Here is a 13,946-nt window from a genome sequence, read left to right as displayed (position 1 = left end):
AGATTGCTACCCAGAAAAGAGGGCTTTCAGCTAATCCCCTCCCTCTCCAAGCACCGTTCTTTCTGTGATGGTCACCCACTCAGTGAGCTTCATGGCTGAGAAGGAATCTCCCCATCCTAGTCTGATCCAGACCCATAGTCACAGTGGGACTCCCAGGGGCAGATGCCCCACCCCAAAGATGCCCTGCCCCTCTAGGAGTGAGGCACCCAGGGCCGGCCATTTTCCTTGGATCTTGCTGAGCTGAGCCCAGCAGCCCACTGGTGCTTCTGTGCGCTGTGGCCAAAGCCTGCCCCGCCCTGGTGCTCTCGGCCCTGAGGGCTGCAGAACCAGATTGGGGTAGGAGTCAGCCAGGCATGGCTGCTGGGCACGCATCAGGAGCCATGCCTGGCCTCCCACAGCCTGGCTGGACTTTGCCGACCTCTGGCCTCTGGCTTTCCAAAGATGATTAGGGAGGAGAGGGGGGGCAGGCTGCACAAGTGCAGTAAGGGTCCAGGGTGGGCCATTTCCCCAGGCCTGCTTGGCCTGCCTATGTGACTGGTTCCTCTAGGCTTCCCTTCCCCTGCTCAACTCGCCAGGTAGATGGCTGCCTGGTTTAGCTGGGGGGGGATTGCAACCCCCATGGCTTCTTTTCTGCCACCTCAATCAGGCAAAAGAATGACTTTGGCTGTGGACTCGGGACAGGCAGAAGGAAGTCCTTTCAAACAGCCACGGCCCTGAGCATGGAGGAGACCATAGATTTCTGGCAGGGGGGCCCTTTCTCCAGCTCTTCTCATCACTGTTCTATCTTATTTTTATTTTTTGTGACATCAGAAGTGATGTTGTGCTCCCCAGTGCCCCCCACCAATTTTTTTCTGGTAATGGGCTTGGTCTGATCCCTCTAACAGCGAAATCACAGTTGTCCTCCTTCAAGTCTGTCCACTCTGTAGTTCTGTCTCAGCATAGCATTTTTTTCCTAGCCTGTTCTAACTGGGTAGACTTTTTCTGATACATGATACAGCTGTGGACAATTTGGGACTGGAGCGTTGATAAGACTCAGATCAGTCCAGCTTCTCCATTGCTACTTAGTCCTCAATTTTTCTTTCATGGATTGCCAAGGTTAGGATCTAGCATGATGAGTCTTAGACAGACCTGCTGCCTTGGTCACAATGTCTAGATAGCTGTTCCATCCAGCAGAAGCCCCCTTCTCAGTTTAAGGGCTACCAGGCAAGTTGGCTTCATCTGGGCTTGCTTCTTCCATCCCTCCACCTTCCCTGTTCCTTCTGACTCACTTTTAAGCTTCAGAAAGCTGTGGGGATGTTTTCCATCCTTCCAAACCTAGTAATGTGCCATTTCCAATCAATTATTAACCTTTTTCATTTAAAAAAATCCTAACATTTGTAATTTTTAAAGAAAAAATATTTAACAGAAAATATTTGACTTGCTTTAAAATTTGGGCTACACTAGAAAATCCTCATATATGGAAACAGAGAGTATTATCCTTCATGAGAGTGAAGCTTCTTCCCTCTCCACTATCTGTCATATTACCAAAACAGCTGTATCATTCTTTCTTTAATATATATTATTTTACAGATGAGAATATTCTTGCACCATTACATAATATATGATAACAAAAGGCATATGCTATATTTCTTTGCATAGCCCTTTGGAACTATCATTTCATAACGAAGAGGAAATGTTACTGGGATAAAACTTTCTTGCTGATAACTCTTATGAAAGCTTCCTTCACATCTTTGTTCCTCAGGCTATAGATCAGGGGGTTCAGCGTTGGGATCACAACTGTGTAAAACACAGAGGCCCATTTGTCCTGGTCTAATGAGTAGCTGGATGTTGGCCTCAGATACATAAACATAACTGTCCCATAAAACAGTGTGACCCCAGTGAGATGGGAAGCACAGGTGGAGAAGGCTTTGCGTCTGCCCTCAGCAGAACGGATCCTCAAGATGGCAACAAAGATGAAGATGTAGGAGATCAGGATGATGAGGATGGTGCTGAACTCAATGAAGCCGCAGAGACTGAAGAGGAGGATCTCATTCACATAGGTATCAGAGCAAGACAATGCTAGGAGTGGAGGAATCTCACAGAAGAAATGGTTGATGATATTGGAGCCGCAGAAATTCAAGCTGAAAGTTAAACTGGTATGGGATACCAAACTGATAAGACCTATTACATAGGAACCGATCACCAATACCAGACAGACTTGCTTTGACATGACTGTGGTATAATGGAGAGGACGGCAGATGGCCACATAGCGGTCATAAGCCATGGCAGCCAAGACATAGCATTCAGCATCCACAAAGCCCACAAAAAATGCAAATTGTGTAGCACAGCTGGAGAAGGAGATAACTTTGTGTTGGCGCAGGAAGTCAGCCAGCATTCGTGGGGCAATGGCGGTGGAGTAGCCTAAGTCCACTAAAGAGAGGTGGCAAAGGAAAAAATACATGGGTGTGTGGAGCTGCTCATCAATGATGATCAGGAAAATCATGCCCACATTTCCCACCACATTTGCCAGGTAGATGAAGAAAAACACCACAAAGAGGGCCATTTCTAGCCGTGAATTGTCTGTGAAGCCCAAAAAAATGAACTCTGTTACTGTGCTATGATTGTCCTTATGCATCCTCAGAGCAAAAGATTAAATGCTAAAGCGACTGAGGTGTGAAAATAAAACAAAAATCACCTCTCAGGAGGAAACGTGGACCAGAGTAGACTGCACCGCTTGACAGAGACAAGAGGGTCCCTTCTCTTGATGTGCTCCCTGATCACCGCGTGTCTCCTGTCACTCTGATTAGCAGTCAGATGGAAGCACAAAAGCCATTGTATTCTGTGACTCTCCCTAAAGAAAAGAAAGCAGTTCTTGTGTTAAGAATGATAGAAGGTTAATAAGGATTAGAATAACTAGAAGTAAGTATTCATTGTAACCATTTTATGTGCTATCTTTTAAATGAGAGCCAGCTTGGTCTAGTGGCTAAGAGTGGTAGACTCTAATCTTGCGAACTGGGTTTGATTCCCCTCTTCTCCGCTTGAAGCTTACTGGGTGACCCTGAAAACTGTCTCAGGCCCACCTACCTCGTAAGGTGCCTGTTCTGGGGAGAGGAAGGGAATGTGATTGTAAGCCACTTAGAGACTCCTTCAGGAAGAAAAAAGTAAATGTAAAGGTAAAGGTTCCCTTGCTCGAAAGCCAGTCGAGTCCGACTCGAGGGTTGCGGTGCTCATCTCCATTTCAAAGCCGAAGAGCCAGCGCTGTCCGAAGACGTTTCCGTGGTCATGTGGCTGGCATAATTAGACGCCAAGGCGTATGGAAGAGAAAAGCAGGGTATAAAAACTACTCTTCTTCTTCAAATGTGAATGAAGAATGCTTCTTTAAAAGCACACAAAGGGGTATCCTGCTTTAAAAGTCTAGATTTTTCTCACTCTGCAGTACTGTTTCATTTCTTACCAAAACCCCAACACAATAATTCCTATCCTACATGTTTTGTCTGAATAGGCTGCATTCTGGAGCCACGGGGGTTAGAGGTGCAGATAAAGAATGAGAGACTAGTATGCCTTTGTAACCCTGTGTAAACAACTTCCTTCGTGGTGTACACTTTTCAGATACAACATAGATCAATTTGATCCAGATAGCACTAAGAGCTCTGCTGGATCAGATGAATGATCCATCTAATCCAGTATACTGTTTCAGAAAGTAACCACCCAGATGTCCTAGAAGGCCAACAAGCAGTTGCATAGAGGTCAAGGCCTTCCCTTGGTGCTGCCTCTAGCACTAGTATTCAGAGGTCTGGTGCCTTTGTATACAGAGATTCCCTTTACTTACCATGGCTAGTAGTTGCAGCAGATGGATTGCAAGCGATTTGGGAGCACTTCGACACAGGGCAGGTGAATGTGAGTTGGCTGGTTCCATCATGCCCCTCAAGGAAGGGTTCGTGGTAAGCCTCCCCCTGGGGCTGCGTTTGCAGACCCTGTCAGGACAAGGCATCCATGGCTGAGGCTGGCACGGCACTCATGCCGAGTTGCTGTGGCTCTAGTTTTCTGTCTTGCAGATGGAGATTCAACAGAGAGACTTTTGGGTATACCAAGTCCCCCCCCACACACACACACACTGTGCAGTCCACTGTTCCTGCCCTCCTCTTGAAGCAGACCATTCTGCCTAGCAAGCCCTTCCAAGTTCCACCTGCGATGCCCACCTAGGCATATGCCATGCTGGGGATCTTCCATCCCCAAGGTGGAATGGGACAGAATCATTACCCCTTGCCATGAGTTCCAGTGCAATAAAGTCTATGTTGTGTCACAACTGTGTCTCTGGTCTTGGTTTATGCTCCACACCCCCTCCTGCCCCACTCCCTCCCTACCCCATCTGCCACTCCCCCTGTGGACTTCCTGAGCAACATGTCTCAGAGTGAGGGCTCTCAGGTGCAGTGGGTGGCTGTGGAGGGTTGTGCAGGTCCCACTGGTTGTAGCAGGGACCCAACTGCACAGACAGGTTCCTTCACTCACCTTGCAGGCTTCTGTGTGAAGAGGGGTGGGGCTAGAGGTGATTAGAGCATGAGGCGGGACCTGGGAGACTCAGATTCCATTCCCAGGATGTACTTAAAGGAATGACAGGATTGACCATTGGAAACAATGGGAGGGGACTGAAGGCCCCTTGGAGATCATAGGAGCTAGGAATGCCAATTGACTTGCATGGGATCTATTGCAATATGTTACTGCACACAAAAAAAGTGGCAGATAGACTACTTTGGGACTGGAACGACAGCCCCTAGAGTGGAATGACAGTCCCTCGCAATACAATCTGTGCTCTGGGACTGGAATTGGAGGTCACCATCCCTCTTCAGTTGAGCCAAAATCATAATAAACTTTGGTCAGTGCATTGAAATAATAAGACCACAAAGGAAGTAAAAAACTGTCCCAAAGCCTGTCAATTTAAGGCTAAAATCTCCATTCATTCTTCCCTGGAGGAGAACTTAGGTGTAAAGAATGAACTGATAAAAATTTTCCAACCATCATATACATCCCAGGGGAGGCAAGACAATTGGTTTGATCCTGATTGTAGGGCACTTAAAAGGGCAATTTGCTACATGCACTGACAATTCAAATTATGCAATGACAGACACTTAAATGGACTTTTTTGTTCAAATGTGAATTCAGAATGCTCATCAAAAGCAAAAAAAGAGCTGCTTTACTTTTCTCCTGGAAACATCTAATATGGGTTTCCAAGCAAAAAGATATTAAAACCTTTTGGGATATGATTGCAAATGAACCCGATCTCCACTTTGTTTTTACATTTCTATCAATTGTTGGGAGGCACATTTTAAGGCCTTCTTTACAACTTCATGGCTCCTACTCCGATGGTTGAGAAATGGCCCCCGATCATAGCATCACAGCATTAGAAATTAAATCTTTAATAACTCAAATGAAATCTGGCAAGGCTCCTAGACCTGACCTGATCACAGCGGAGCTGTTTAAACCAAATGCTGAGTGGTGGCCAGAGATGTTGGCACCAATATTCACACAAATCAACGAGATAGGGATTATGCCTACCTCTTGTCACCATGCAATAATAGTTCCTATCTACAAAAAAGGTGATCCAACTGACCCAAAGAATTACCAGCCCATAAGTTATTATCAGTGGTGGGCAAACTATACACTTCTTTGCTTTGTAAGAAGCTACTTCTTCAGATAGAAGATGAAGCCATATTGGGATAAGAGCAAGGTGGATTCCAGAGAGGTGCCAGTGCAGTTGACCAATGCCACACTCTCCAATTTATTGTGGATCAGTACACCAGCTCAAGAGATGGCGTGTTAGCTCTTGTCTTCATGGACCTCAGAGCAGCCTTTGACAGTGCCTAGGCAAAGGCTATGGAATAAACTGAAGAAATCGTCTCTAGACAAGCACCTCCTCTTCCTGATCCAACAATTAGTCTACTGCTCAGGTGAGATGTGGTCCTGCTGGCAAAATGACCAGGGGTATTCCACTGAATAGAGAAGTTAAGCAAGGATGCATCCTGTTATTCAAATTATACCTTAATGACTTAACTTCTCACATATCTGGAAATGAATCTCATCTACCCTGTCTCTTATGTGCATATGATATTGCCCTTTTGTCAAGATCTGTGATTGGCCTACACAAGTTCATAGGTTCCTTCTTGGAATATTGTTCCAGAGAGGGCTTACTTATTAATGTTGCTAAGTCTAAGGTTCTTCTTTTTAGTATAAAATGGAAGATAAAGAAGTATAAGTGGTCGGTAGTAGGTCAACCTATGGAGCAAGTAGAGCATTTTAAATATTTAGGAATCATCTTTCAAGCAAATCTTTCCTGGAAGGTGCACTTGAACTCAGCTGTTAGAACCACTATGATTGCCGGGAAGGCCATCTCAAGATTTTATTATTCTACAGTTGGTCAGCATGTTCCTGCAGCAGTCAAAGTATTCAATGCTAAAGTTGCTGGGCAGATGCAATATCAACAGACATCTGTTAAGATTCCTACACAATATTCTGGGTGTGTGTCTGGAAGAGCCTGAGAGCCGAAGTTGGGGAGAAGTCTTGTGAAGCAAAGGCCTGGGGAAGAGTATTCAGTTTGGAAATTAGGACTCTGAGATCAAACCTGGATCTAAACCTCCTTGGACTAGTTAAGCCAAACCACCGCACAAGTGATTGGGACAGATTACTGAACTGTAAACTATGTCTGGGTATCACCCATGACGTGATAGAAGTCAGGAGTAGACAAGAACTGTTACAGCTAATTAGAAGACATTTGAGATATTTTGACTATGAAAGCACATCGATTAGAGCCCATAGAATGTGCTTAACCTTTTCAGTAGGCATTCAGCATCCAACAACAATGCCAAACTACTTATTTGGGATAATATCTTCCAAAGTATAGAAGGGCATTCATGTCCGAATGTCCTACCTTCAGCTGTGATGTCAGGAAGATTTAATAGGATTTCACACTCAGATTGACTCAAATTGCAGCAGCAGTAAAATTGACTCTGTGGGTCATATTTTGCTTGATTGTTTCCACATTTTGCTTGATTGTCCCAAATTTTCAGCTCTAAGAGATGAACACATCTCCCCTTTATTTAATCAGGACTTCCTCTCTCCAGAAGCAAAATCATCCTGGTTACTTAGAGACGAAGACAAACAAACTACTCTGCATGTGGCAAAATTTCTAGCAGTTGTTGTCAAATCATATGACAACTTTTGCAGTAGCTACCTTTAGATTCTTCCATGTTTTCTTGTGGAACAAGGTTTATTGTGGGATGGGGGGTTGCTGTTTATTATTCCAGTTGCAAAAAGAGTAACGACAATAAATAAATAGTTAGGGATTGGAGGTCGCAGAGTGGAATGACAGCCCCTGGGGGGTTGCAGAAGCATTTTCTAGCACCGTGGGGGGGGGGTGCAAGTAGCACTGAGGGGGCATGGGATCATTGGAGTTTCCTGAGCCAATGGGGGGAGCCACTGCAGCAGGCAGACTCAAAGTATTTGGGGGGGGGTTTGAGGGCTTGTCCATGGGACATGCCGTCATGCAGGAATGTGTTCCTGTCATCACATCAGTGAGGTGGAATGGGAGAAGAGAATAGGGCTCTCCTGAGCCACCATTCCCTGCCCACAGCTGTGACGTGCAACATCTGCCCTGGGGACTGTCTGCTCCCAGCATCCCAAAGTGCTCCACCCCTTGTGCCACCCCCGCCTTGCCACTACACCCTGAGACCAGGCTGTGGTGGAATCGCAATGGATGTGGACTCACAAGCAGCCAGCTGCACTCCCCCTCACTCTGGGGCAGCATAACTTGTATAAATGTTTTTAGATGGTATATAATTCCAAAGGATATCGAGAATGCAGACAAAAACTACAAAGAAAAATGCTGGAAATGTCAAGACATAGATGGAACCTTTTTCATATGTGGTTGACTTGTAAAAAAGCAAAAAGACATTGGAAAGAAATATATGGAAAAATTTAGAATATATTAAAGTTTAAATTCCCTATGGAAGCTAAGAATATACTGTTATATGCAGCTGCTAGATGACCTTGGACAAGCCACAGTTCTCTTAGAGCTATTCTCTCAGAGCAGTTCTCTCAAGAGCTCTCTGAGCGCCACCCACCTCACAGAGTGTGGGGAGAGGAAGGGTAAGAGACTGTTTGCCACTCTGAGACTTTGAGTGAAGGGTGGTGTGTCCACTGTTCCTGCCCTCCTCTTGAAGCAAACCATTCTGCCTGGCAAGTCCTTCCAAGTTCCACCTGCGATGCCCTCAACCTAGGCATATGCCATGCTGGGGATCTTCCATCCCCAAGGTGGAATGGGACAGAATCATTACCCCTTGCCATGAGTTCCAGTGCAATAACTAGACATCTGTCTGTGCGTAGAAGAATGAGAAAACAACCATGTCCAATACACAGTAATGGAGAAATTAACAACTTATTTGAGAAACAGGTCAATTACAAAATCTGAGGAGAAATGGAGTGTGTATTATGAGTACTATCCAAGCAGGAGACCAATTTAGAAGGAGAAACAGTTTTGAATATTGTATGCAAATGAATTGTAATGAAGAAGCAGAATGAGAACGAGTTTTAAATACAACATCCTGAATATAAACGTATGTAAGGAAGTGGACTCTGGGGAGAACATCTTTAATTCTCTTATTATGAGAAATATACTAGACTTTCCTTCTGTATTTTTGTTAGATTAATGACCTGTTAAAAGTAATAGCGAGTAATGCAGAAGAGGTAAAAACATGTATTGCAATGATGAAACTAATAATGTAGCTGCAAAACAGACGAGTTATGAAAATCTTGTGTAGAACAATGAATATAAATATAATTGTACCCGTCAGAAGTAAATATCATTGTATGTTATAAACAAAGTTCAATTTTTTTTAGTGTAATAAAAGGGATGTTGTGGAGAAACATTATTCTGTCTTTATTATTTGATTATATATAATCATCTATGATGTATTTAATTATGTTAGGTCACCCCTTTTTTCTTTCTGTATTTTCTTTATATTATTTTTGTGTTCTTTCTAAAATAAAAAATAAAAAATAACCGATAGGGGGTTGGAGCCCCTTAATGAGTAAAGGCTGAAGCTGGGATGTATCAGGTTAGAGAAGAGAAGAGGGGGCAGGATATGAAATGTATAAAATTGTGCATGATGATGGGGAGAGAGAGAACCTTTTTCTCCCTCTGCCATAATACTATAACTCGAGGGCATCCAATGAAACTGATTCAGGAGGGACAAAAGGAAATATTTATTTGCACAGAGTGATTAAAGTGGGGAATCCACTGCCAGGGGATGTGGCCATTCTACTGAACTGAAGGCATGTGCCCAGCCAAGGGGGACCTTGTACTGAAGCCGCGTGCCAAGCCAGACGTGTACCCATGGACTACCAGATGCCGCTTGCTCCTGCACCTCTTCAGCCATATGCCAGAAGGCAAGCCACCCTGACCCCTCAACACACGGAGCCAGCAGCAAGTCACTAAGAGGAGCTATGCTCTGCAAAGAAGGCCAGTAGATTCCGTCACAGATGCCATGAAAAGCTCTCTTTTCCATCATGCTGTCATCCCCCCCACCTTTGCATATTGACATCACCCAGTGAAGCACGTACTCCTATTCAGCCTAAACAAAAGAATCTACTCCCTGATGGGATTGATGGGCAGTCACGTCCTCCAGCTGCCCATCAAGATAACACATCTGTTAAACATCCAGTTGTTAAGACCAACTACTGGCAATGGGGCCAGGACATTACTCTCCTTTGTCTCCACCCTTCCCCCTGAGAGGTGTCACTACTAGTCCAACTGTTATTTCAATTGCCCAATAATTAATCCCCTTTCCTGATCCATTAACAGTTTATGTTTCTTAATATTCCTGGGGACTACGTGACCAACAAGGCATCTACCTCAGGTCACCTATAAAAACAGAGCATCCAGAGCATTCAGGTATAAAAACAGAGCATCCAGCTCTCTCTCTTGCCTCTACCTTCCTAACCCCACCCTATCTTGCTGGTTCCATTCTTAGCACTGTTTGGAACCTTCCACGTGTGTTGCTGGTGAACTCTCAATCCCCTCCCATAGTTTATATCCCTTTTCACTGCAGAGTCACTTTGCCTCATGGGACAGGTAATGATATCTCCTGGTAATGCAACTCTCTGTACCTTTCTATCTGAATTCCTAGATCTGTATTTATTTATTTATTTATTTATTTATAATCAAATTTATACCCCGCCCTCCCCGCAAAGCAGGCTTGTGTGTGTGTATGCTCGTTTTATATTGTATATGTGAATCATTAGTAAAGAAATAACTATTCCAGTACATCTAGCCTCAGTGTCTATTTCTGGGATAGGTTATTGGTCCTACAGTTAATGCCTATTGCCATTTAATATTCATAATTCCGCAAGCTATTATTAATAAGCTAAGGCAATCTGGCTAACAGTAACATCAGGGGAAGTTCTCAGCCTCTATGCCCTGTTGTTGGCCCTACAGAGGAACTGGTTTGCTGCTGTGTAAAACAAAATGCTGATTCAGCAGGTAACTTCATATGTTCACTAGACTATGACCACAGTTTTTATGGCACTTTACCTGTCATATAAGGAGCTGCGGTGGCTCAAGTGGTTAAGACGCTGAACTGCAGGCTGTGGAAGATCAGTAGTTCAGCAGTTCGAAACCCGGGTGCCGCAAGACGGATTGAGTTCCTCTCTAGTTCCAGCTCCTGCCAACCTAGCAGTTCGAAAGCAAGAAATTGCAAGTAGATAAATAGGTACCACTTTGGTGGGAAGGTAACAGCGTTCCGTGCGCCTTGGTGTTTAGTCATGCCGGCCACATGACCACGGAAATGTCTTCGGACAGCGCTGGCTCTTCGGCTTTGAAACGGAGATGAGCACTGCAACCCTAGAGTCGGATTCGACTGGCTTTCGAGCAAGGGAACCTTTACCTTTTTACCTGTCATATCCTAACTTCTATTTTGGCTGTATTGTTGAAAAAAATACTCCCTGTGGTCACTCCCTGTGTTATTCACTCTGCCAGAGAATAAAGAGGCAGTTAATCTGCTAATATTGGATTATCCTGCTACAAAGTATATTAAACATTAGGTGGCCATATTCAATTTTCCTTGGAAAAACACTGCTCTATAGCTTGTCAGAAATGCCTGTGCTGATCTACTGCTCACTTTGGTCGCATCCATCATTCAAGAAATTCTTGCATGATTCCAAGGTGGAACTGTGTGCATATTCTAAGGAAGGCATCATATTTAACTTCAGCTTTCTCTCCTGCTTCGGTTCTTGTTACGGATATTCTTCAATGCCTTACATTCTCTTACATTCTCTAGAGTCCTGAAGAATAATCCCACTGATCTTGGCTTCACAAATTCTGACCTCTTTAAAATTGTTCTCACCTGAAAGTTGTGGATGGACTCTTCTTCACCCCCTATTCTTTGGAGATCTCACTTCATCTGCTTGTTATGTCTGTGTGGTGACATTTATTTATTCATCTCAGAACCCCAGGGGACTGATGCAAGGTCTGCAGTGCTCACAGAGGGTGATCTTTCCCAAGCGTTTCCACTTTACTGTTCTCTCCTGCTTATCCTTACGGACTTAATTAAAGGTTTCATTCAAGTTCTGTTTCTCCTGAAACTTTTTTCCCAGCAAAGTAAACTGTGTACTAGCACCCATGGCACTGACACAATCCCCAAAAGAAAGCCCAGTCATTATCCTCATTATATATGCCAGTCCTTCCTTAGGAAATGTTCTGTTTTGGAAGTAGAAGTGCCCCATTCAAAGTGAATTTCATTTGTTATAAAACGGATCTCATTTGCTATGTGTTCATCTTGGCACATCTGTATTACAAACATAAAACAGTTTTATAACGCCATAACTGTCATTACTTCCTTCAATAATTCCTTGGAGCTGTCACTTGATGACTATGGTGTTAAACGTATTGGAATTAGGGCCACTGGATGTTACTATCCACCCTGTCAGACAGTTTGGACTGAGAGGGTCTGATTGGCCCAATTTTGTCAGAGCCCCTGGAGAAATCAGTTTCCAACAACAGTCATTCAGAAGAATCAAAGTTTATTGAGACATTGATAGGATCCAGTCTCTTAATGATTCTTTGTTAGAACTGAGGCCAAAAGTGCGAAGCAAGCAATTATACGAAATCAAACAAGACATTAATGGCTCTGAGCCAATCGCACCTAAGTTAAAAGCCCGCCTGAATAACGGCATATAATTCTCAGGGGAAAAAAGATACCAAGGACAATTAGGTCTCAAGGTTAAGTGCCTGAGTCAAGACAGATAACAGAAATTAAGCCAGAAATTAGAGTATAAATTCTTGTTCTTACCCCCTACATCTCCATGGCAACCAAGTCCAAGAAGGGGCCAGGTTGACATTCTGCCACCCTGAAGACCCTACCCCATCGGTTTCAGAGGGAGTGGTGTGGTGAGAGAAAATACAGGTGCTGCAGGCAGAAGGTGAAGCTGTGCACCACTGTGTTTATCCTCCTCTTTGCTGGCCTGGGCACAACAAAGGAGGATTATGGGTGCTACTGACATAGGGCAAAGCTGGGTGCTACGTGCTCACATTCCTCTTTGCTGGGCTGGGTGAAGGGAAGCATAGATTCAGTGGTTCCTGGTTGCACCCTAAGCCAGCGGCACCCATACTTCTCCTCACCAACACCACTAGGGTGGGTGGGCAGGGCTTAGGGCAACAGCCCACTAGGATTTCCCCTGGTAAAGTAAATGGCCATTCAGCCCTTGTGTAATGTGATCAGCAAGGAGGAAAATGGGTGTGGTATGGTATGGAGGATCACAGCTGGAGCCTGACTTCTCCCTGTTCCATAGAGGAAGAACATGAGCACAGAGTTACCTGGCTTGGGCCTGGCTTCAACTTGGCCCTGGGCCCAATACAGACTATGGGTGGAAGAGAGAGGCCAGTCCTACCGTCCATAAGAAATTATGGGAAGTCTGAGGCTAGGTCTCTCTGCATCTAGTAGTTTCATTTAGCTACCATGGCTAATACCTATTAGTGGACTTTACCATATTGTGAACATAAACCATATTTTTCCACACTGAAACATATTATGACTGTTCATTATTACCCAATGTTATTATATCATAGAAAATAAATTTTCCCTTATAATATATTTATTGATTTAGCCTGTACAAAGAAAACAAGTTTTAACAAAAACAATGACATGAGTATCGTTTTTTACATCTAATGTAGACATGAGTATCCTTTTTTCACATCTATAACCACTAACGTAATTAAAATCAGAGTGGATGCTAATGTGAAAATACTGTTTTGCTGATGACTCTTTGAGAAGCCTCCTTCACATCTTTGTTTCTCAGGCTGTAGAGTAGGGGGTTCAGCATGAGATTCACTAGTGTGTAGAACACAGATGCCCATTTGTCGTGGTCTAATGAGTAGCTGGAGGGTGGTCTCAGATACATAAACATAACTGTTCCATAAAATAGTGTGACTCCAGTAAGATGGGAAGCACAGTTGGAAAAGGCTTTGCATCTGCCTTCAGCAGAACAGATCCTCAAAATGGCAGCAAAGATGAAGTAGGAGATGAGGATGAAAACGATGGTGGTCATCTCATTGACTCCACAGAAGAAAAAGAGGAGAATTTCACTGATATAAGAGCAAGATAACGCTATGAGTGGTTGATGATATTGGGACTACAGAATTCTAAAGTGAAGGTAAGGGTAGTATGGGCCACCATACTCATCAGACCTGCAAAGTAGCAAAAAAACCCCAGGACTCCTTTCCTCCCAGAGCGCACAGGAGCAGCGCTCTGCCAGTGAGGAGCCCAGGGGGCGGGCACATGAGCAAGCCCCACCCTCTGCTCCCAGCAGCCCTCAGTCAGGCTACAGGGAGCCAGAAGACGGAAGGTAAGTTGTCTGCCCGCCCCATCCTTGCCTTTCCTGGGCCACACAGAGGCACAGAAGAGGCTGCAGGTGTGTGTGTG

The 13,946-nt window shown here is 44.3% G+C and overlaps 1 protein-coding gene across 2 annotated transcripts; it reads right to left on the bottom strand.

Annotated features, from left to right (window-relative positions):
• Positions 1 to 543: 543 nt before the first annotated feature.
• LOC107111433 (olfactory receptor 1019-like) lies at positions 544 to 2,614 on the bottom strand. Of its 2 annotated transcripts, XM_015412400.1 has the most exons (2): positions 1,706 to 2,614; positions 544 to 567 (listed from the first exon to the last, which is right to left on the bottom strand). In XM_015412400.1, exons 1-2 carry the CDS (start codon positions 2,612 to 2,614, stop codon positions 544 to 546), a joined length of 933 nt encoding a protein of 310 aa, XP_015267886.1. The 2 variants fall into 2 exon arrangements, with proteins under 2 accessions (XP_015267886.1, XP_015267885.1); XM_015412399.1 differs by lacking the exon at positions 544 to 567 and having other exon boundaries at positions 1,676 to 2,614.
• Positions 2,615 to 13,946: the final 11,332 nt, after the last annotated feature.

The sequence above is a fragment of the Gekko japonicus genome, unplaced genomic scaffold (genome assembly GCF_001447785.1).
Source record: "Gekko japonicus isolate JY-2015 unplaced genomic scaffold, Gekko_japonicus_V1.1 scaffold5862, whole genome shotgun sequence".
In the NCBI taxonomy this organism is placed as follows: Eukaryota; Metazoa; Chordata; class Lepidosauria; order Squamata; family Gekkonidae; genus Gekko; species Gekko japonicus.
Note: the sequence above shows the minus strand (reverse complement) of the source record. Positions and strands in the feature narration are given on the sequence as shown.